This window comes from Carassius gibelio, chromosome B15 (genome assembly GCF_023724105.1).
Source record: "Carassius gibelio isolate Cgi1373 ecotype wild population from Czech Republic chromosome B15, carGib1.2-hapl.c, whole genome shotgun sequence".
NCBI classification, from domain to species: Eukaryota; Metazoa; Chordata; class Actinopteri; order Cypriniformes; family Cyprinidae; genus Carassius; species Carassius gibelio.
This window is the reverse complement of record NC_068410.1, coordinates 2,093,850-2,118,283: the sequence shown is the minus strand read 5'-3', so window position 1 is coordinate 2,118,283 and position 24,434 is coordinate 2,093,850. Positions and strand designations below refer to the sequence as shown.

General features: G+C 34.6%; 2 protein-coding genes across 13 annotated transcripts in view; both read left to right on the top strand.

The window, feature by feature from the left end:
- Positions 1-28, top strand: part of LOC127972367 (eukaryotic translation initiation factor 4 gamma 1) — a 39,434-nt gene extending 39,406 nt beyond the window's left edge. For all 10 annotated transcript variants that reach the window (XM_052575822.1, XM_052575818.1, XM_052575817.1 and 7 more), the window contains one exon: positions 1-28. This exon is cut by the window's left edge and continues 1,112 nt beyond it. The gene's annotated coding sequence lies outside the window, so the exon portion shown is untranslated.
- A 2,682-nt stretch (positions 29-2,710) lies between these two features.
- Positions 2,711-23,926, top strand: LOC127972163 (protein FAM131A-like). Of its 3 annotated transcripts, none has more exons than XM_052575487.1 (5): positions 2,711-2,877; positions 16,826-16,919; positions 17,708-17,890; positions 21,206-21,337; positions 22,256-23,926. In XM_052575487.1, exons 1-5 carry the CDS (start codon positions 2,761-2,763, stop codon positions 22,765-22,767), a joined length of 1,038 nt encoding a protein of 345 aa, XP_052431447.1. In that variant the 5' UTR covers positions 2,711-2,760; the 3' UTR covers positions 22,768-23,926. The 3 variants fall into 3 exon arrangements, with proteins under 3 accessions (XP_052431447.1, XP_052431449.1, XP_052431448.1); XM_052575489.1 differs by lacking the exon at positions 2,711-2,877 and adding an exon at positions 5,276-5,408; XM_052575488.1 differs by lacking the exon at positions 2,711-2,877 and adding an exon at positions 12,901-13,039.
- Positions 23,927-24,434: the final 508 nt, after the last annotated feature.

The following is a 24,434-nucleotide window of genomic DNA, read 5'->3' as shown; positions in this document are numbered from 1 at the left end:
ATAAAAATGCTAACTTTAATGCCATTTATTAATTTTTTGGCTTTTGTTTTGTCTGTATTTAATTTTTTTTTCTTTTGCAGTTTAACCACCCGGCTTGTATAATTATCCTCCTCTAGTTATTGACTATAGTTTAATGAAATTATGTAAATATTTCTCTTTGTTTTTTTTGTTTTTTTGCTTTAAGTATTTAATTAAGAGAAATTAATGCCTCTTTTCACATTTGAAACTGGAAGAGATAATAAAGAGCATTGCAATGAAAAAATGACAAAAAAACGTGTTGTTTTTGGTTTTTGAGCTGAGATTTTGTCTCTTATTTCAGCATAAAATAAATCGACAAGATTTATCATGAGCTGAATATGTTGATCACAGACTGTCTAGAATTAACTGGTTTTTGATTACTTGAATTTGCTGTTATCTGTCAGATTTGATCATCTTTTATGACTCTCTTTTCATAAATACCCATAAATATCCTCATATGAGCCACTAATAATCATCAAACCATAAACAATTGTAATGAAGGGTTTTTACAGTACATCCTTTTTATCATTTATATTAAAATATCTTATTGTAGGCATTAACTCGGATTAATATTTTACTAATTTCCTGAGATGGCATCTTTCTTAATTTACAAAATGTTATGATTAATTTGGATGATCACTTAAATTTTTTTTTTAGGTCATGTTTCTCTATACATGTAGTGTCCTATTTTTTAAATTGGTAAAATTAGTTTTTTCCACTGCCTATTTACATTTATGGATGAAGTAGTTTATATAGGCTATGAGTAAATACACTTTAAATACATTATATACCAAGTCAATATTATACTTTTCTTTGAGTTGCAATGCAATCTTAGTACTATGTTTAACAAAAATAGCCAAATCACATCTAAATCATTTAGTATCGATGCTTGCTTCCCTTTTTCCATCAGTCCAGACAGGAAGAGGCTGTGTTGACCTACAGGTGGCGCTGTAACACTGCAGGACAGAGACCTGTAACACTGCAGACAGACAGAGAAATGCAGAAAGCATCAAAGAGAATAAAAGGCTGTAATCATTAATAAGTTGAGCTCCAAAGAGTGAAAATGTTGCTGCAGATGTTCTCTGTTCTTCACACAGTAACCCCGCCCCCACCCCGTGACGCGTCAGAAGCTGATTTAAATATTTAGAAAACTAATCACGTGTTTTTTGAGAGAAAACAGGTCTGCGATGTATTTCATCCCAAAGTCAAAAGAATATAAAACAGCATAATATTTTGCAACAAGAAAATGAAACCCGATAACTAACATATTTATCATTTTCCTAATTTAATATTTTTATTCATTAACATAATTTGTTTTAGATTTTGATTGTTGACAGTTTAACCTTGGGTTCTACTGTAATGCACCTTAAAATATTTTAAAATGGTAACTATAGAATAGTTTTTATTGCATCGCTTTCTTTATTAATTTCTTTATTATACAGTGATTTTTTTTTTTATATATATATAACGCAGGGAGAATGCAAATGCCTACAAAAAAAAACGTAATGCCTTAAAACATGACTTGCATTGTCTTTTCTTAGAATATTTGGTATTTCCCTATTTCTTTGGAGAAGGGCTTACTTCTAGACTGCTCTTCAAAAAAAAAAAAAAAGAAAAAAAAAATCCCCTTTACTTTTAAGTGACCTGTGGAAATCAATGCTAATGCTAAAAAATGGGTTTATGGAATAAATCGGATGTAAGTGGTGTGTTGAGTGTCTAAATCTGTAATTGATGATAATTATCAGACCTGTGGTTCAACTGGATTAAAAAGCCTTGTTTAAACATCTCAAGCGATCAGATTTAGCTTGATTTGATTTAAATTACGATCGGATTGAAAGGGGATATGCACAACTTAATTTGATCGATAAGAAAAAGTGAAGAAAAAACTGTTCTGGCATGTCTTCTGGTATATGTTGTAAAGCAAAAAGAACGATTATACTCCGGTTGCTCCAGTTATCGCGGTAGTTTTTTTCTGGACAACTGCGCATGCGCATAAGTGTTAATTATGTTTCCGATGCGCATAAAAATAAAAAATCTGTGTTTTTGCAATGTTCCTTTACAAATCCAAAAGAGGATAGCCTACACATTATTTTTTTTATCAGAACTATATTATTTAAGATATTTCCGCCTGCAGCATCAACATCTTTAAGGGAAATCTGCGGTCTTGTTCGCCCTGTGGTTAATACAGAGATGAGGTTTATTCCCAGAGAAGCCGAACGCGTCCGCATCAAAGAGAAGATGGAGATCGAGCGCTTTTATCCCGGTGTAAACAAACCGAGCATCTACGATCCCTCCAGAGACCCGAGCAAGTGTTCACACATGAAGATTATAGCTTCCCCATGAGAGACTGAGAGATGGATCGAGGAAAAACTTGCTGACTTAAGATCAAAATATGACACACACACACAGATTTTATAGAGACATTGGTATCAGCTTGTAGTGTTTTAAAACCGTTCAAAGGTAATTATGACAAAAACATTTATACTAGCCTATATAGTGTGTGTGTGTGTAGGCTATAATCAATCTGTCTGTCCATCCATCCATTTACAGGGACGTTGTATCACATTTAGCTCACTTCTGGAGACTATTTTGTCCGCAGCCTATAGTTGAGTAATCACGCTTTTATTTATTTCTCCCGCAGCCACGCGTTCCATCAAGAAGCTGTGGGCGGGGTCAGCGCAGGATCTGTCCAATCATAGCTCATTGCGCATCCCGCGGCTCGCTTATAAAGCTTGTTTCCGCATGTGTTTCTCAGCCTCCAGTGCCTCCAGCTCGCCACGGACCGGGTCCGGTGTGTGTTTGAACGGAACCGAGACGCCAATGAGAGGAGAGAAGCGCTGTCCATCCACCCCTCTAGAAGTGAGATTCTCTATCTCTATATATTACTATATACCAGATATGTTATGATTGAATTAAACCGTGTTTCAGTGTGATGTCAGATTCTTTGGTGATTCTCTTATTAGTCGCGGTCAAGGACGAACAGCCTGTAGCTATTTGTTCTGAAAACAGCTGGTTTGCGCTGTTAATGTGTGGAGAACAGCTGCTCTGCATAATAGCTATATAATATGTAGCTATATATCGGATGTACATGTAATTTGTAGCTATATTTAATATGATGCTATATTTAGTAGAACAGATGTTCACTGGCTTATGTGACCCAAAACCAGTTATAAGGGTGAATTATTTCAGTATCTGAAAGCTGAATAAATCCTCTCTCTATTGATGTATGGTTTTTTTAGGAGGACAATATTTGTCTGAGATACAACTATTTGAAAATCTGGAATCTGAGGGAGCAAAAAAAAAAAAAAAAAAAAGTTGTTCAAATTAATTCTTAGCAATGCATATTACTAATTTAAAATTAAGTTTTGATATATCTACGGTAGGAAATTCACAAAATATATTCATGGAACATGATCTTTACCTAATATCCTAATGCTTTTTGGCATAAAAGAAAAATAATACTAATTTTGACCCATAGAATGTATGGTTGGCAGTTTAGTCCTATTTCTAGAAAAGGAGTCTGTGCCTGTAAAGAACGGCAGGTTTTCGTCTGTATCTGTCTGGGAAAACATATGTGTCTGTTAGAAAGGCAGTTTAGTCTGTATGTAGCAAACAAGTCTATATAGTCCACACATCTGGGAGAAAAGCTCATATTTGGGGGCAACGCTGGTTTAATCTGTTGAATTTGGGAAAACCTTTGTATATGTCTGGGAGTGTCATTTTAAGTTGGTTTAGTCCACATGTGTCTGGAAGAAAGGCAGTATTAGATTAGATAAGATTAGATTAGATTCAACTTTATTGTCATTGCACATGTAAGGTACAAAGCAACGATATGCAGTTAACATACAAGTGCAATAAGCAGTGAGTACAGGATACACACACAGTGTTTACAATATGTTACAAAGTGTACAATAAATATACAGATAAGGCAGTACTATGGACATCATTTTCCTGAGTCTGCTGGTCCTTGTCAGGAGACTCCTGAATCAACTCCTGGAGGGCAGGAGGTTAAACAGTCTATGGTCAAGGTGAGAGGAGTCCTTAAGAATGCTGTGAGCTCGACATAGACCGTGTTTTCTCTGGATAAATAGTGTTGTCTCTGGGGCCAATCACCGTTTTGTCATCTGCAAACTTAATGATGGAGATGGATCCATGCACAGGCCTACAGTAGAGGGTGTAGAGGGAGAAGAGGAATGGGCTCAGGACATAGCCCTGTGGTACACCCGTGTTGAGTGTGATGGAGGTGCTGCAGGTGTGGCCTGACCTAACATGCTGGTCTGTTTTTTTTTTTTCAGAAATGTTGGGCATGTATAAATGTCACCAACAACAGTTTATTGTAGTCTTTGCATTTGGGAGAAAAACTGGTTTTGTTCATATATTTGTTTGGAAGAACTATGATTTAGACTGTTTGCATTTGGAGAAAAGATGGTTTAGTCTGTATATCTGTGGCGAACAGTTATTTTGAGTGTGTTTGCAGAAATGCAGTATAGTCCATATATGCGGAACACAACATTGTAAACCATTTCATCTGAAAGAATCCAATTGTTTAGTCTGTAAATGTTTAAGAGCATCAGTTTTCTTGTTTTTAACTGGAAAATAGTTGTTTTAGTCCATTTTTTTTAATGGAAGAAAGCCATTTTAGTCCATATATTTGGACTGAACAATATTTTGTGCATTTGTGTTTGAGAAACTGTAGTTTAGTCCATGTACGTGCGGAACCCAACAGTTAAAACCCTTTGCATTTGGTAGAAAAGCTGGTTTTGTTCATATGTATCTAAAATAACCAGTTGAATTCATTTGCATTCTGAGAAATACTGGTTTAGAGTCTATATTTGTGGTGAACAACTTTTTAGTGTGTATGCAGAAATGTAGTCCATATATGTGTGGAGAACAACAGTTTAAGCCATTTGCATCTTGAAGAACTGATGCTTTATAGTCTCTAAACCATAATTTTAATGAGCTTTTAAAAGAAAAACAGTTGGTTTAGTCCATAAATGGGTGGAAAACATCAGTTAAAGCGCCTTTCAATTTGGGAGAAACGCTGGTTTAGTCTACATATTTGAGGCGAACAGATGTTTTTAGTATGTTTGTGTTTGCAGAAATGCAACATGGAAATAATGCACAACAGTTTAAACCATTTGAGACCTGGGAGAATCACCGGTTTAGTCTCTGTGTGTGTGTTGGTTTTTCTTCAGCGCAGGACTAGAGTTGTCAGACTAGCGCACACTGATTGTTTGTGAGAGCAGCAAGAGAGGAATAGAGATGGAGACAAGGCTACGCAAGCGCTTCTGCTGTCTCTTAGCATGCATGCGGCTCAAATCAGTTCACAGTTCGCGTTTGGTCGCCTAATTACCTAATTATGGGCTGCGCCGCGTCCAGAACGCCAGTAGGTGAGAATTGCACGCTCTGTTCTCCTCCGAGCATGAAAAACAACTGGCATTAGAGCGTTGTATGTGAAACCCGAGTCCGACTGCAGCCCACACACACACCTCTTAGAGCGCGCGCGCGAGGGAGAGAGAGAGATGTGCACAAGATGCAGGCTTTCTCTCGCTGGCGAGTGCGTGCATGCATGCATTGGTTTTCAGTGATCATGGCAGATTTGCATGCTTCAAAGACACTGATAGGACATTCCGCATGCATCTGCATTAACCAATAGCGCGCCTTCATCACAGGCTACATCCTCGGCTGGAGGCGATGCTAAATGTACATTGTACAGTAATGTTGGGTGATACTCCAGTCATATCATCGTATATCGTCAGCTTGTGAGAGCGCTGATGCACTATCATCCTGCGAATTTACTCACTCATTTACTTAGTTGTATAGCGGAGAGAGTGAAACAACTCCAGGGTATATGGCTAAAAACAGCCTAATGTTAGTGTAATCTACACCACACATTATATCTTTAGTAGTGCGGTCAAACGATTAATCGCGATTAATAGCGGTTAATCGCATCTAAAATATAAGTCTTTGTTTGCATTATACATGTATGTGTATTGTGTATATTTATTACGCATATATAAACACACACACATATTTAAGAAAATATAATGTCAACAGACTTATTTTGGATGTGATTAATCGCGATTAATTTACCATTATGTAATGTTTTAAGTATAAATGTTTAGCAGTTAACATTAACACTAATAAATGATTTAGAATTTTTTTCTTTATTATTGTGAAGTAATGTTAAAGAACATTATTTTAAAGTTTTGTTTAATGCATAATTTCTAACCAAGCAGTTATTTGTCAAATTATAATAATTGAGAAAATATATAAGTCTAATAGTGTGTGTTTAAAATGCATGCAATGCTCCGTATTAAATTTGCCTTATATTTTATTCCAAAATTTTTGAAAAATGCATCGCATTTAAATGTTATGTAATTTTGTAAAATGTAAAATGACATTACTGAGAATTCAAAAAGTGTTTAACCCATACACTCCCATCATGAAGAATGTCCATGTTTTTCCTCAGGTTCTGTACATGAAGTGAGGATGGAAAAAACGAAATCCATCGCCTTTCCACTCTGAGAGTCCCGAACAAATGGCCTCAGATTTATTTTCACCATGCACAAAAATCACGTGTTAATCTGGTGCTGTAATTATTAATGAGGTATCATCAGGATACCGGAGCGTGAGCCTTGTCCTGTTAATTGCTGATAAATGAGCCGGTTAAGGTTTGGCTTCAGACGGGAGCGAGAACTGATCACGTTTCACAACATTTACAGGGAAGGTTGTTTATTGGCATTGATGGTGTAATGTGAAACACCTTCAAAATCCATGGAATCTTTTTTGGGTTCTTTAAATTGAAAAATGTTCTCCAGATGGTTAAAATGTTTTTCATACTAAGAAACAAACATAACATCACTGAAAGGTACTTTGTAGAACCAACATTTAAATTTTTTTTTTATTGCATCACTTTGAAATGCAGCTTTTTGTATTGACCAAATAATAATAATAATAACAATAAAAAAATTTTTTTTATATATATATATATATATATATATATATATATATATATATATATATATATATATATATATATATATATATATATATATATATATATATATATATATATATTTTTTTTTTTTTTTTTTTTGGTCAATACAGAAAGCTGCATTTCACATTAAATTCTTTAGTGAAAATTTATTTATTTTTAAAAAATTATAATTATATATATTTACATATTTACTTTCATATTTTAATATCTTAATATTTTAATCAATATAATATGGCACAATATTATTCATATTGTAATATTAATTTAATATTTACATAATGCACAATCTTTTTTTATTTATATTGCTGATATACTTAATATGTATTTTTATAATATCCATTGCAATTAGATAGCTTTATTTTATTTGTATTTTTTATGAACATTGATTCATTTTTTTTTAAATCTGATTCAAACACACATTTATGATAATTAGAATTTTTATTTTGATAATTAGTTTTACAAAAGATGTAAATAAGCTAAATGTATTAATATTGTAATATTTGAATTAATGTAATATTAGTATTGTATAATTGAATATTAAAATAATATTTACATATAATAATTAATAGAGTTCTATATTTATATTGTTGATGTATATTTAATGTTATTTATACAATGTCCAATAGCAATCAAATATTTTCAAAATAACGTTATGCTTTAATTTTATTTTAATGTTTTTACAATAAATATATAGTTTATGATGACATGTAAACAAAACAAATTATTTAATAAAATAATAATGCTATTAATAATATATATTAATTCATATATTCTCATATTAATTTAATTGTTTTGCCAGTCATCCATAAAGAATTACAGTACACTTACAATAAATGTTCTTTATTGGCATCAATGGTTTCTTGAGGAACCTTCCATTTCACAAAATGTTATTGTTTATTATATATATATATATATATATATATATATATATTATAACAGGTTGGTTTTCTCTCCTTGTCTTTTTTTTTTTTTTTAATTGACTTCTCAATGCATAAGCGTGTCAAGCTGAGATTACATCAGATCTGCCCATGCTTTGTAACTTCTGCTGAGGTCAGGGGATGTTTTCGGGACAGTTTCAGGACAAGGACGGAGAGTCGAGCGCTTCGCTGAGCTCCTCTCTATCGAGCAGATGGACTGGATTGGAGTATTTACTGCTGAAGACCTCTGTGCTGTGTCTGATTTGTTTGTGGGTCACTCAGCTAGAACTAAACGCTCCTGTTGATTTCCCGCAGAGGAGTCCCGCTGCTGTTATTGTAGATCATATCAGCCTCAATGTTATCAGAAACAGCTTTGTGATCTCGCTCTTATTTCAGAGAGACCACGCGAGAGTTATAGAGTCGATCTCATGAAAACACACTCGGGTCACATTTTACGACATTTCTGTGTCTTTTTGTAAACAATTGCATTTGATATTGTGATATTTTTCACATTATGAAGTGATTTCTTCGGTGAAGTTAAGCCTCGATCCGTGTGCCGAGTCAGAAAAGCCTGGTGCATGAAGTGAAAGAAAAGACTGAATGAAAATAATGAATGCTGGTCTTTTTTTCATCCAACTAAACTGATGCACTATTGACTGATGCATCGGATGCATCAAGCCAGTCATTCAGTTCAGAGTTTTCTAGATCATTTCTGCATGTTTGTGTGTAATAGACATTCAGAGAAAGCACCACACTGGCCGTGTAGGTTGTATAAATGTTGCATCTTGACTGCATGTTGATGCACGAGAGCGTAAGAGAAGCACTTCAGCTCTTCTGCTGTGGAAGGCATTAGAGAGACCAGATGACCCTGATTCTTATTGATCAGATGAGTCCGAACTTCACATAAACTGGAATAAATTCTACCTAAATTGCACAGAATATATATACATATATATATGTATATATAATGTACATTAATAAAATTTGAGCAATGTAGCATTAATATTGTAAGTAGTAAAATTCATTATTCATAATGCATTTTATATTTATTTTATAATTTATTATATCTAAATAAATAAGATTATAATGTTGAAATTTAATTATATGGTAATATTTTTAAATAATAATTCATATTAATTTTTATTTATTTTACAGTATACCAGTAGCAATCAGATATGTAATGGAACTAAAATAAAATTTTTACAATAAATATCTGCAATAAATGCGGATTTGTATTGTGTATATTTGTGTTATAGGAGAATGCTCAGTTTTGTTTTTATCTTAATTAAAACATTTTTTTTTAATTAAAACATCTGGTCACACTATTTATAAAAGTCGATTAACTTTTTTCTTAATTAATGAATTAAATACTTTTTTAATATATGTAATGTGTATATATAATATATTCTAAGATCTCTGTATATAATAGCGGTCAGATGTTGTGTGGCTGTCCTGCAGCAGGGTTTGGTCTCCAGGGCAGTAGGTGGCAGTAGTGAGTCGCTCATCCTCTCTTCCCCAAACAGTGGCAGGTGACAGGTTGCGTGTGGACTGGAGCCCGAGGAGTTCCTGCTCTGACCTGGTGCTCTTGGGCAACACACGGACCAGTTTGGCGCACGGCCTGGGCGCGACATTTGGGCGCTCGGACCGTTTCCTCAAGGTGCCAAAGTTTCCTCTCAATCTGTTCCATGTCCATTTTTACTTCACAGCGTTCCCTTCCTCTCCTCTCACAGCGTTTCTGCAGCCCCTAAAAAAACTCTTAAAGGGACAGTTCACACAAAATTAAACATTGCCTATTAATTTTGTCACTCTCTGGTATGGCTAGGTGATTATAATCGCTATTCGTGTCCGTCAGTATCGATCATTATCACGATAAATGTCAAATCTTTATTTCTTTCAAGTTTAAAGCCAGACCATTATTTTCCTGAACAAAATAAATAATAGAAAAATGTATTTCTTAGTTTCTGCATGTAATGTTGTTTCAAATCAAGAAACGGGATTGCGTTGCTTAATAAAATTAATAATTAGTGCTGTCAAACGATTAATCGTGATTAATCCCATCCAAAACAAGTTTTCGTTTAGACAATATATTTATGTGTACTATGTTTATTTATAATATATATATAAATACACACACAGTATATATTTTGAAAATATTTACATGTATATATTTATATTCACATTATTTATATTAAATATATAAATACATTTAATGTATAAACAATATATTTTTCTGAAATATATACATGCATGTTTGTGTATTTATAGGCCACATAATAAATACATGCAGTACACACATATTTTGTAATCAATCTTTTATTTTGGATGCGATTAATGGTGATCTTAAGGAAATGTTTCAAAGTCAAATCGTACATTTCAAAATAAGAGCCCTTGTGTATCTTGGTCTTGTTTATGATGTTAAAAAATACGTCATTATGCATAACCTTTTTTTATTATTGGTATTTTTGTTCATACATTTCTCCTCTTTGAGCTGCTGGAAGTAGTAAAGCATAGCAATTTTAAAATAAGAGTTTTTAGTTTGGTTACTGTTCGTATTTTAGTTCCCAGTTTGATCGAGCAGTCAGAACTAGCAATGCTTAGCCATTTCAAAATAAGAGTCTGTGTATTTTAGGCTTGTTTATTATTGAAAAGTCCCTTAATATGGATATAGTCTTATTAGTTAACCTATTATTTGTGTTTTGGTTCCCATATTTCTTTTCAATTTGAAGGAGCAGCTTAAACAGTAAAGCATATACATTTCAAAATAAGAGTCCCGGTATATTTTGGGCTTGTTTATTATTTAAAAGTCCCTTAATATGTATAAAATCTTTTTTCATATTGGTATTTTGGATCCCATATTTTTCATCTTTTTGAGTGAGCAATCAAAAATGTCAGATAAGATACATTTCAAAATAAGAGTCCCGGTGTATTTTTTCCTGGTTATTTGTATTTTTGTAAAAATCTGGCATTTAAATCACTGTAAACTTTTATAATCTCTCTGGGGGAAAATAAAAGAGAGATTCAAATCATTATTTGACACAGATTTTATTAGTAGCACCACAATAATGTATTTATTTAATGCCTTTCTTCAGAAACACATTACCATATAAGTGAAATTAATATTGACTTCTACTTAATGTGCATTTATATATGAGAACAGAAGCCAATTTCATATATATATGTAAATATTAGATAAAATGCATATTGAGTTTTTAAACCAGTGAAAGAATTTGAGATACTTGATTTAATTTGGGATTGTTCTGTAACTGCATTCTGTATTAATTTTGCAAGTCTTAAAAACTCTTAAACTTGATTTTCTAAACTCTGCAGAAGCCCTGTGTTATTAGAAAGTGGGCCACGGATCCTGCTTCTTCCGTCTCGCTCCAAGGCCTGCCATTCACAAGCTATTTCTGTCATCATTATGTGGTTAGCGGTCTTCAGACGTCCTCACTTGTGGCTGCGCAGTGGCCTGAAGAAAGCAAAACGCTGTCGAGCGCTTTTTCTGTCAGATCGGATCTGATTAAGAGTTTTTGACTCTGTGTTCTGAGCAGAAAATGATTTTCTCATCTTTCCTCGGCTTTATAATGACCTAATTAACCCGATCATCCAACTCGTTAGAGGGCCAATTGCACTAGACTCGGTTCCTCGCTCTGAGTTTCATTAAATGTTCACTAGTTAGTTTTCTAATCATTCATGAGTCATTCTGAGTAATAAGTAATTAGTTCTTAATGTGGTTTTTCAGAACGGAATCCATGGCATTGCTGCACTGATGTGTTTTTCAGAATCCTTTGACTTTAGGTCATTTGTGAAACTGATCTGCTTGAATTATCTGGTGAAAAAAAAATCAAGTTTATGATGCAACTCGTATGAATTTCAGTTTTGGGAAATTGAAACTCATTTCAGTTAAGCTAGGAAAATATTAACTAAATCCAAATGTTAAATTTGTTGCATGCGTTAATGTATACACTAATTCATACTTGTTTATTTCTGTCAGAGCTTTCTCTATGGTGTAGGTATTGTTTTCAATTAAAGCAATTCATTTGCTAAAAATTTATTATTAATAATAAAAGTTATTTTTTATTTAATTATTTTTTTTAATGTTATTCTTTATATTTTATATAGTTCAAATTTATTACAGTTTAAGTTTAATTTATTATATATCAAGAATGCTTTTATGTAATTATAAAATTTATATATATACACACACACAAATAAATATAAATAATTATTTATATTAATTTTGTATTTAAATTAAATTTTTATTTAATTACAAATGTATTAATTATGTGTATTTAGTGTTGTTTTTAGCATTTCCTTTTCTTACCATACCTACAACCCACTAGTAGAGAACCACAGATCTGGGCTATTACTGGAAACTAAAACTAGAACTAAAACTACTGAAAAATGATTACTTAAAATAAACATGGAATGAAATAAAATCTTTTAAAACTTAAACAGATTTTCTTTTTTCAGCTAGTTGCAAAGGAGACATGTTCAATTTCAATTAAGTTTATTGTGGTGCACCAAAATAACTCAAACTAAAAAAAAAAAATTATTATATAAACTAAAATATATATATATATATAAATATATATAATTCGCAAAAATGCACAACAAAATGAAAATCTTTAAATAAATTGACAAAAATAAAGTGTTATAAATCTATAAAATATTTTCTATATTCTATAAGATATTTTTTAACATACTCTGATTCTAAAATAAGGCTGCCATTGTTATAATATGTATATATGTATACAGAACATCAAATATAAACTGTACGATGATGCTCAAACACAGGGAGAGCTCGGCAGGAATTGTGGGTCTCGTGAGAGGGAGACAGGTGTCATCATGGGGAATGTGTGTGTGTGTGTGTGTTAATGAGAGAGAGCCACAGTAACACTGATCAAACGTGCTGCATGTGACGTCATCCAGCATCCATCCCGCCGTATCCTTGGAGAAATCGTTCCATGGCGACCGGTTGCTATAGAAATGCTCATTTCCTTGTAAGCTCCAGTGGAATAACGAGGTGTGAGCGCGACGTGGCATGCCTCTGACGACAGACTCCATGGAGAAGCTTTTGTTCCTGTGTGGAGCGAGCGGAGAGCCGGTATCACTACTCAGTCTGTGTGTGTGTGTGTGTGTGTGTGTGTGTGGGAATGCCGTCGATCGCTGTCTGTCGCTCTTATGATGAGATGTGTGTGTTATCCAGCCTCGCAGACAGACTGACGGATGAGGCTCCTGTTCAAAGCGCTCATGTTTAATTACTGTCTGTTTGTTGTTGTTGTGAAACCTGTGTGTGTGTGTGTGTGTGTGTGTGTGCTCAGAGGGTTGTTTTGCATGCAAATAGAGAAGTCAAGATTCAGTCTGACACTGTCCTAGAGGAGAGTAGTCTGCTGTGATTTGATGTAGTCTACTTTGATCTGTTCTATTCCGTTCCATTCTTCCTTAGTTTTATTATATTATATTCTGTTTGATTCTACTGTTCTTCTATTCTAGGAGCTCTGAAGTCCTTCTTTTCTATTGTGTTTTTAGTCATCTAGGCTAATCTGATCTATTGTTTTCTATTATTTTCTACTGTCCATCTAATCAAGGCTGTTATTTTCTGATTCACTGCACAGAATTATTGTTTGTAATTTTTATATTATTATTATTATTATTATATATTATCCTCTAGATTGTTTCTACTGTTCTACAGTCTTCCTATTCTAGTGTTGTCTTCAAATCTATTATTTTCTGCTTTGGTTTATTTCATTCTAGTCTGCTGCTGTGTTCTACTGCACTAGAGCTAGAGGTTCTTCTAATCTGTTCTATTTGATTCTATTCTGTCATATTCTACTCTATTCTAGTCATTTGGTCTTATTTTCTGCTCCGTTAAATTTGTATCTATTCTACTCGTATAATCTCCATCTATTCTACTGTTAATTTAGGTTCTGCTGCACTGCAGTCATTCTATTCTATTCTATTCTATTCTATTCAGCTCTGGTTTATTTTATTCCACTCTACTACTATTTCCTCCATATAGGCTAGATTGCCATGTTCTTTTCTACTGCACTGTAGTTCTACATCTATTTAATTCTATTCTATACTGTTCTGTTTGTTCCACTGTTCTATTATACCTCACTGCACTCATATATTCTCACCTTCTATTCTAGACTGTTATTGCCCTGTGGTTATTCCATTCTATTCAGCTCAGGTTTATTTTATTCTGTTCTATTACTATTTTCTCCATGTAGGCTAGACTGGCATGCTCTTTTCTAATGTAATGACGTTCTGCATTCTATTCCACGGTTTTATTATACTCCACTTTACTCATTTATTCTCGAAATCTATTCTAGACTGTTATTTTCTACTACACTGCAGTTCTTCTATTCAATTCTATTCTGTTCTATTCCACTGTTCTATTATACTCCACTGTACTCATTTATTCTCAAAATCTATTCTAAACTGTTGTTTTGTATTGCACTGCAGTCCTTCTATTCTATTCTTCTATTCAATTCTATTCTATTCCACTGTACTCATTTATTCTCAATCTATTCTAAACTGTTGTTTTCTATTGCACTGTAATCCTTCTATTCTATTTTATTTTCTCGAAATATATTCTAGACTGTTATTTTCTACTACACTGCAGTCCTTCTATTCTATTCTATTCTATTCTATTCTATTCTATTCTATTTCCCTTCCACTGTTCTATTATATTCCACTTTACTCATCTATTCTCAAAAGCTATTCTACACTGTTATTTTCTACTACACTGCAGTTCTTCTATTCAGTTCTATTCTGTTCTATTCCACTGTTCTATTATACTCCACTGTACTCATTTATTCTCAAAATCTATTCTAAACTGTTGTTTTCTATTGCACTGCGGTCCTTCTATTCTATTAAATTTCATTCCATTCCACTGTTCTGTTATACTCCACTGTACTCATCTATTCTCAAAATGTATTCTAGACTGTTATTACTGCACTGCAGTCCTTCTATTCTATTCTATTCTATTCTATTCTATTATATTATATTCTTCTATTCTATTTTATTCTATTCCATTGTTCTATTATACTCCACTGTACTCATTTATTCTCAATCTATTCTAAACTGTTGTCTTGTATTGCACTGCAGTCCTTCTATTCTATTCTTCTATTCTATTCTATTCTATTCAATCCCACTGTTCTATTATACTCCACTGTACTCATCTATTCTCAAAATCTATTCTAAACTGTTGTTTTCTATTGCACTGCGGTCCTTCTATTCTATTTAATTTCATTCCATTCCACTGTTCTATTATACTCCACTGTACTCATCTATTCTCAAAATGTATTCTAGACTGTTATTACTGCACTGCAGTCCTTCTATTCTATTCTATTCTATTCTATTCTATTCTATTCTATTCTACTCTGCAACTATATTTCTCCATCTAGGCTAGATTGGGATTGGGAAGTTCTGCATTCTATTCAATTCTATTCTATTCTATCGTAGTGAGTGTCAGGGCTGTGGTCGATGTCATTGTGTTATTGAGGTCATCAGCTGTAGTTTTATGAAACAAGACGACTGGAAAATGGCAAATCTTCTGTAACAGAGTCCTGCTGTACGAAGCTCATTGAATTTGTGCCGTTCTCCTGGGCTTGAGCTCTTAAGGGACTGAATCTCAGTGTTCAGTAGGGCAGTAGGTGACGCGCTCTGTGTGTGTGTGTGTGTGTGTAGACTGCAATGCTGTTGTTATTTCCTCCAGCTCATGTAGGGAATTATCAGCGTGCATGTCAAGAGCTCTAGGGGACGGCGCTCGAATGCTTTTTAATTCAATACCTATCTGTTGTTATTCTGCCGTCCGCTCCACTAACTGTTCCATGACGCGCCGGCTAATGCATTTACCCTCGTGAGTAAACTCATACATACTGAGAAGGGTTCAAACACACCAGGTGCTGCAGTTATTAAAGACACAGAGACACATGTGACCTTACACACACACACACACACACACACACACTGTAACCTCATGCACGGTCTGACGAGACACAAAGGTCTTAGAATGCAGCTTTGCTCTTGAGGGATTGTCACTTCTAGGCCAAGATTTTGCTGGAATATCAACAACCTGTTACTAGTTCTCAGTATAAGAGGTTTCCCATTACTAAGCCTTGAAGTTAAGTGTGTACATGCAGCGTTTATGGTTTCTTTAAATGATCAGATGCATCTGCTGGAGCAGAAAACAGCAGAAACCATCCCACAGACGCACACTGAAGGAGAAACCAGAGCCGTATTTACAGACCAGAAGATCACTGAGACTTGAGGGTTATTACAGTTAACTAAAACCATCTAACATTTTTGTTAATTGAAATGAAATCAGATTTGAACTGTAATTAAATGAAGTATTTCCGCTAGTATCCAAAGCTAAATCTGTTTAACTTGATGTGCGAAAATAACTAAAACTGTAATTAAAAATATTAATAAAAGCAAAAAGACACAACAAAATTACTAAAATTAAGAAATAAAACCGATTGAAAGATCACGGATTTCAAAAATATTTTGCTGTGTACATACAAAATCTATCTTTTTTTTTTTATTAAGCTGAATTTTAGAAAATATTTGTATTTATTATACTTGTATTTATTTTGTTAAATCTGTCATGTGAAGCTGATATGGCAATGCATTTAAATACAACAAACCAACTTAAACTGAATTGCATATACATGCAGGCATTTTTGCATTGGCTTTTATCCAAGAGAATGCATCAGCAATATTAATAATATTACATGCCAGATTTATTAGACGGCTAGATTAGGAAGCAAACCAGAGAAGAAAATAAATGCAGAATGGAAAAACAGTTTTTGTTAATGAAATGAAGCCATTTGAAGGTAACCTCCTCTTTAAAGCTTTTACTCAGTGTTTTATCTTCTCCTCTCAGGTAAATGTTGAGGACGGTAGCGACATGTTACCCAAATCCAGACGAGCTCTCACCATTCAAGAGATCGCAGCGCTGGCCAGGTCTTCACTCCACGGTAAAGATCGCAGTCTCTCTGACAACATTTGTGATCATACACCCGAACATTACTGCTTGCATATTTATTTAAATACGTGCATGTTTATTTGCAGGAATATATGCAATGTCTGTGTTTGTAATCTGTAACCAAATATAATTCAGTTGCACAGCCTCCAAACGAATGCAATAACAAAGTAACTTTAATAAAACAGATATACATTTAAGTTTTTCTGCTTCAAAATGTCATGTTTAATTTAATGTGTTTCTTGCAGTTTCTGAGTGAAAATGGTTTCTGCATCAAATTTAGATGTACCTTCTCGTAACCTTCAGAAGTTAAAATGCATTAATTTCATGCCGATTAGTGTTAATGTAATCCAGAAGTTCCTGTTGTAGGTGATGCACCTTTTTAAAAACCTTGTCAATAGTTAACACGGTAATTTAATGCTGTAATAAAAGGTACAGCAGTGATGTCCAATAACAATAGACGAACATGAAGCGTCTCCATTGAGATGCTGTATTGTGCTCAGATCATTAGGTCTCCATAAAGATCACAAAACATGACCCTCACACACACACACACACACACACACACACACTGTGAATACAAGAGATCACAGCTCACGAGATCTTCACGGTAAACACACACACACACACACACACACACACATGCTTTTATTGCACGTGACGAGTTCTTTGTGTCATACTGATTGACAGCGTGACCTGGATTATTCCTAATGTATTATGCAGCGTTCGGGTGACTGACCCCTGTGTGTGTGTGTGTGTGTGTGTGTGTGTGTGTGTGTTCAGGTTTCTCGCAGGTGGTCAAAGATCATGTGACGAAGCCCACGGCGATGGCGCAGGGCCGTGTGGCTCACCTGATCGAGTGGAAGGGCTGGTGTAAACCCAGCGACACACCCGTCGCCCTCGAGTCACACCTCACATCGTACTCACATCTGACCGAGGGTGAGCAGGAGGCACGATTCGCTGCAGGTCAGTGACCGCTGTAGTGTAGGCATGTGAATGTATTAAAGGGGCATCTGAATGCTTCATCCCCCACCCTACACATGTGCACACACACACACACAAACACGTTTGTTTTTGTGTAAAGTGTGTTCATTCCATAGGTGTAATGGTTTTTATTCTGTACAAACTGTATATTCTCTCTCCCTTCACCAACCCTACACCTAACCCTAACCCTCACAGGAAACTTTGTGCATTTTTACTTTCTCAAAAAAACTCATTCTGTATGATTTATAAGTGTTTTGAAAAATGGGGACATGGGTTATGTCTTCATAAGTCACCCTCTCCTTGTAATACCCGTGTCATACCCATGTCATTATACAGAGTTGTGTCCTGATATGATACAAAAACATGCCCACACACACACACACACACACACACACACACACACACACACATGAATGCAAATACATGAGCTAATCAGAATGCACTTGTAATATTGTACGTTTTTTGGTCCAAGTGATTCATTGTTTAGCATTTGTAAATATTGTCACTTAGCCTGTTTTTTTATTTATTTATATGTTATATGTTTGTTCCATGGGATTCTGTATTTTTAAACATTGTAACTTTCTTTACTTGAATAATGATAAACAAATAAAAATAGAGCTGGGCAATGATTAATCGCGATTGATCGCATCCAAAATAAAAGTTTTTGTTCACATTATAGATGTACGTTTAAATTTATTATGTATATTATTACACACGCATACAGTATATATTTAGTAAATATTTACATGTTTATATTTATAGAAATATGTTTATTATATACACATAACATATTTTTATCTTAAATATATACATGCATTTGTTTGTATTTAAATATACACCGTACACACATGAATATATTATGTGAACAAAAACTTATTTTGAATTCGATTAATCATGATTAATCGTTTGACAGCACTTAAATCTACAAGATCTACAAATGAAAAAAATAGATAATAAAACCATGTAAACGGTAGATGAACCTTTATGAATTGTAATTGAAATCTACAGAAGCAAATAGATGAAGTGCAATAAACATTTTAATGCATATTTTTGATGATTTCCTAAACTGCATGTTGTGAAAAGCCAAACAGCCCTGTTTTGAACCGTTTTAGTGCAAATTAAAATGTGAAAATATGTACGTGTTAATAAGGTTTGAAGAAAACCTGTAAATACTTTTTTTACGTCCTTTCTTCTCAATGCATCCCAATTTAGGTACTCGCGCACTATTCCAATTAATTTATTTAATTTAATGGAAATTGTGTGAGAGATGTTGATCACACTGAAAAATACAAAAAAGAAAAGCGCTCCTTTTTTTAAATATATTTTATTGTTCTGTATTGCAGTTTTGCACTCATTTACATTTACATTTTAATTTATATTTATTTTTTGTTGCATTTTATTTATTTTTTTGTAATTTTTGATAACTGACCAGCAAATCAAGCTCATGAGTTCTCCCATCCATGCCTTTTATTTTTATTTTTTTCATTTGCAGTTTTGTATCTATTGAAACTGTATTTATTTTTCTTTGATTTTAATGCATTTTATTTATTTTTCCTATATTATAATGCTTCTTCAAACCTAAAGCATGGCACCAGAGTCATGTGTTTGATTCTCACTGAATGCATGAACGGATCAAATGAATTCCTTAAAGGTGCTTTGGATAAAAACATCTTTCAAATGTATAAACATTATGAGATCATAAATAATCATGTTGCATTTACCTCGTTAACAAACCACACAACAGAAATAACTCTTGAGAGCCTGTTCCTTTAATGAGTAATCAGATTAATGATCGAGCTCATGAGGTATCGGCTCACGTCTGCTTAACGATTCTGCTTCCTTTACAATCTTTAAACGATTCCAATCCGACCTCTGACCTTTCCCAAGAGGCTCGTCTGTCCTCTGAAGGATACTTTGTGACGAAGCGGTTTTCCTGCAACGACATGACGATTTATGACCCGAACCTGAGAGGAATTCATTCACCTCTCTCACTGTCCTTTTCATACAGTGACTAAGTATTCAAGTATTTGTGTGTGTGTGTGTGTGTGTGTGTGTGTGTGTGAGGATTGTTCACTTACAGCTAAGGTTTGTGAATGTCCTTGTGTGTGTGTGTGTGTGTGTGTGTGTGTGTGTGTGTACTGTCCGTCCTGCAGAAACACTCTTTCGGTGACTCTGTGGATAAAATTGAACTTTAGGAAATTTGCCAAAACTCTGTGTGTGTGTGTGTGTGTGTGTGTGCTGACCAAGCCCTCAGCAAAGGGTAAAAGATGAATAGAAGGATGAATCGATGAAGTAATGCAAGCAAAGACCAACCAATGATGGGGATTTTTTAGTTTCTCAATCGATTCGACACTTTTTTTTTCCAATTAGCACTGCCATCCAAACACAAACTCATTTAACCAAACAGTTACATTTTTATGCAAAATGAAGCACTGTAATTTTTTTTAATACTAATGCATTTATTAAAATTAAATATTAACATCAAATCTAAAGCGGTTTTCTCTTGATTATAAAATGCATTCAGCTGAAGATGCACAAATATGATAATGAAAATACATGTTTTGTGTTGTATATATTGTGTATATCTAAACAAAATAATTGTTATCCAACACTTACTAGAAAAAATAAATAAAAATAATATATATATATTGATTTTTTTTTTATTGAATTTTGTTTTGCCCTTACTGAGATTTTAATCACTTTGCTTTATTGTATTTAATTTCAGAGTTTTTATTTGCAGTTTTATTTATATTTAATATTATTTATTAAAAAATTTATTTTATTTATTTTTTTATTTTTTTCCCCATATTTTAATTGTTTATATCTCAGCTTGTACTATTTTTACTTTATTTTATTGTACATATATTGCAATTTTTCACTGTATGCAGATATGCGATATGTAGCGTGTGTGGTAAATAAAAAATAAAACCGTGTCCTGTCAATAAATTAAGACATGGAGAGACCTTAATTAGCTAATTGGCTCTCTAACCCAGTCACCACTACATGTGAATGTGTCTGAACAGAACTGTGTGCGTGTGTGTGTGTGTGTGTGTGTGAGGTCACTTCCTGTCTCATCGAGGACACCCCTGTGATGTCCTCACATCTAGGTAATGCTGCATTTAAATGACCTGTCAATCAAACCTGGCCTCTGTGTGGCAGCCAATAAGAACTCACTCAGTCATCCTGTATCCACGGCGACGCATCACACCCTCTGCTACATTTGATCAAATGACTGTCGTGTGTGTGATCCAGGGTAAATCTGATGTAAATATGATGTGTTTTGTCTCTTTATATCAGGAGTGGCAGAGCAGTTTGCCATCGCGGAGGCAAAGCTTCGCGCCTGGTCTTCAGTGGATGGTGACGAGTCTAACGACGATTCTTATGATGAAGATTTTCTACCTGCAAACGAGCCTGTTACACAGAGCACAGGTACACACACACACACACACTATAAAACTGATTCCTCATTTCTTTAATGATGCACCAAGTTGCTATTAATTTTCAATCATTATTCATGTGTCATGGTATAAAATATAGGGTATGAAGGGGTTAATTTCTGAAATGGTGATTTTGTGTGTTGATGCTGTTGTTGTGCGCATGTGCTTTGCATTTATTTAGAAATTTACCATTCAATTATTTATTTAAATAATATTATTTATTTCATATGTTATAATAAATTGCAATATAAACATATAATGATAAAACTAGAAATCATTGTATAAATTGATATTATATTAATTCTATGCTGTGTGTTAAATATTTTGTATTTTTATTATATTTCTATATTGTTTTTATTTTATATTATTTATTATATAAATGCATTCATTATTTGTTCATATAAGTAGAGAGATTGATGTAGCTGTAATTATTTTATAATCATAGATAGATATATTATGTATTTATAAATAAGCATGTGAAGTTAGTCATTATTCTTTTGTCTGCACCGATCTAATTGCAGCTTCTCTTTATATTCGTTCTTTCTTTTATCTATTTTTCCTCTTCTCTCCCCGTCAAACTGAAGGTAGAATCGCAGCTCAGACGTTACTGTCCTAGTGCCCTACTTTCATTTAGAAAACATCTCTCTCTCTTTCTCTTTCTCTCTCGTTTTGCTCTCTGGCGCTATTTGATATCCAAGCATTCATTTCTCCTGCAAGTTTAATGTGTTCTTCTGCGTCAGACTGTAGAGAGGGAGTGGAGGGAGTGAAGCTGCTCATCTCATGTACAGCTAGAATTTGCATATATATATATATATGTGTGTATATATATAGTAAAATTAATAGTAATTTACTAAATTAATCTTGTTTTCCAAAAAATAATGATTCTAATGCACCTCTGGTCTCCTCACAGATCTGTCCTCGTACCCTCATTACCTGCGGGATCTCCTGCACACTCAGGTGTGTCGGGCTCACCTGCGGGGGCGTGGCCTGTGTGAGGCGGAGAGCGGTGTGGGCGGTGACCTTTCACCTCCCGTGGGGTCACCGGGGTCACCGACAGACACGCTCTGCTCCAGCATGTGCAGCTTGGATGAGAGACACCCGTTGCTTCGGGATCTCGGGCGTCACACGGACACGCCTGCCTCCGACATCACCGCCAAGATACTCGGTGCTCTTCAGGGAGGGGAGGAGCTACTGTTAGCCCGCCTACACAGGGCGGGGCACAGACGAGGCCACTCCCCCTGCTGCTTGGAAACGTTTTCCGAGACGTTCGAAGAAGAGGACATGCCTTGTAAGGAATGCAGGGGCGGAGTCTGCCTTCCGTCAGAATATTCCACACGGAGGAAGGTATCGGATGTGGCTTCGTCTGGCATCGTCTCACTCGATGAAGACGACGTGGTGGATGAAGAGCAAGAAGAACAGTGAACATTGCATGTTTCTTTCAAACTCCACCCACTTATTTGCATTCGGACTCCACCCTTCGATTTGCATTCATACTTTGCCCGTTGATTTGCATATGGGCTCCACCCACTTATTTGCATTCAGACCGCACCCACTGGTTTGCATTCAGGCTCCGCCCACTTAGTTGCATTCCACTCAGCCTGCTGGTTTGCATATGGGCTCCACCCACTTATTTTCATTCAGATCGCACTCACTGGTTTGCATTCAGGCTCCGCCCACTTATTTTCATTCAGACCGCACCCACTGGTTTGCATTCAGGCTCCGCCCACTTAGTTGCATTCCACTCTGCCTGCTGGTTTGCAAATGGACTCCACCCACTTATTTGCATTTGGACTCCGCCTGTTGGTTTTGCATATGGGCTCCACCCACTTATTTACATTTTGGGCGCCAGTTGCTTCTTCTCTTTTGAAAAAAAATGAATCTTTCATTCTCAGGCTCATGAAAAAAATGCATCTTGACAATTAAATGGAGGAAGGCAAGACTGACGTCGCCCTAATTATCATGCATGTGTCATGCAGGAGCCAGACTGAGCGTGAAGTCCTGGACGTCCAGTTGTTTCGCACTGTTTGTGGATTTGGCTGTTGTGCATTTCCCGCTCCTCATGTGACGTCAGGCCCCATTGCATTCTGGGTCTTGATCACATGATGGCTGTTCCCCGGTCCCTGGTTGGCATGGCTTGCTGATTACGTCAAAAACTTACCGTCGTTTACAAAGAGACGGACGAATGCTGAATGTTTATATGACAAAGAATGCTTAAGAATACCGACGATCAAGTTATGCTGTTTTTCTATTATTATTATTATTATTATTATAAATTTTGATTATATTATTAAATGGAATGTTTGTTTTTGCCTGTTTTAAAGCATTTTCGTCCTCAGACGGACACAATGAATGTTGATCTAGTGTTGGTGAATTGTAAATGTGGGTCAGTTCGAAGGACTTTGGGAGAGTTGCTCTATTTTTGTACGTGTGGTTTTTGCGGTGAATTTGAAGTAAGTGAGTAACACTGTGGTTCGTTCACAAGATGCTTGTTTATTGCTTTCTTTCTCTCTTTCTGTCTCTGAATTATCACTGTGTGATATTGTCTACATCAAGAAAAAATAACACTAATGTGAAAACGAAATGAATGGCCCTTTTTCTTTCTTTGTCTCTGTGTAATGTTTCTGTTGCTTGTCCTGGTTACCTTGCGTTCGGTAAATGTCAAGCACTTTCAGTTTTTCAATAAGGGCCACTTTTGTTCTCAGATGTTCCAGTGTTACCATGGAGATCTATGATTCACTGAGAAATTATGGGTTATAGTCGATCAGATTTTGACAATATAACTAGTGTACACACACACACACACACAATCTCATGCACACACACACATATGCACAAAATCATACTTATATTATTTCTAATGCACACAAACACACATTACATTAAACACCATAAACTAAATGAAATTGGAAAAAGTTTGCCTCGGCAGCTGAAATTAAATATTTTATAGTTGGTTTGGTTTTTATTTGTAATTAAGGTTTACGGTTAATATTGTTAAGATTACATATTTTATAAAATTATTATAAGATTAAGGTTGTTATTGTTAACAGTAAACCCATAAATTCTTGTTAGCTGAAATAAAACTGAAATAA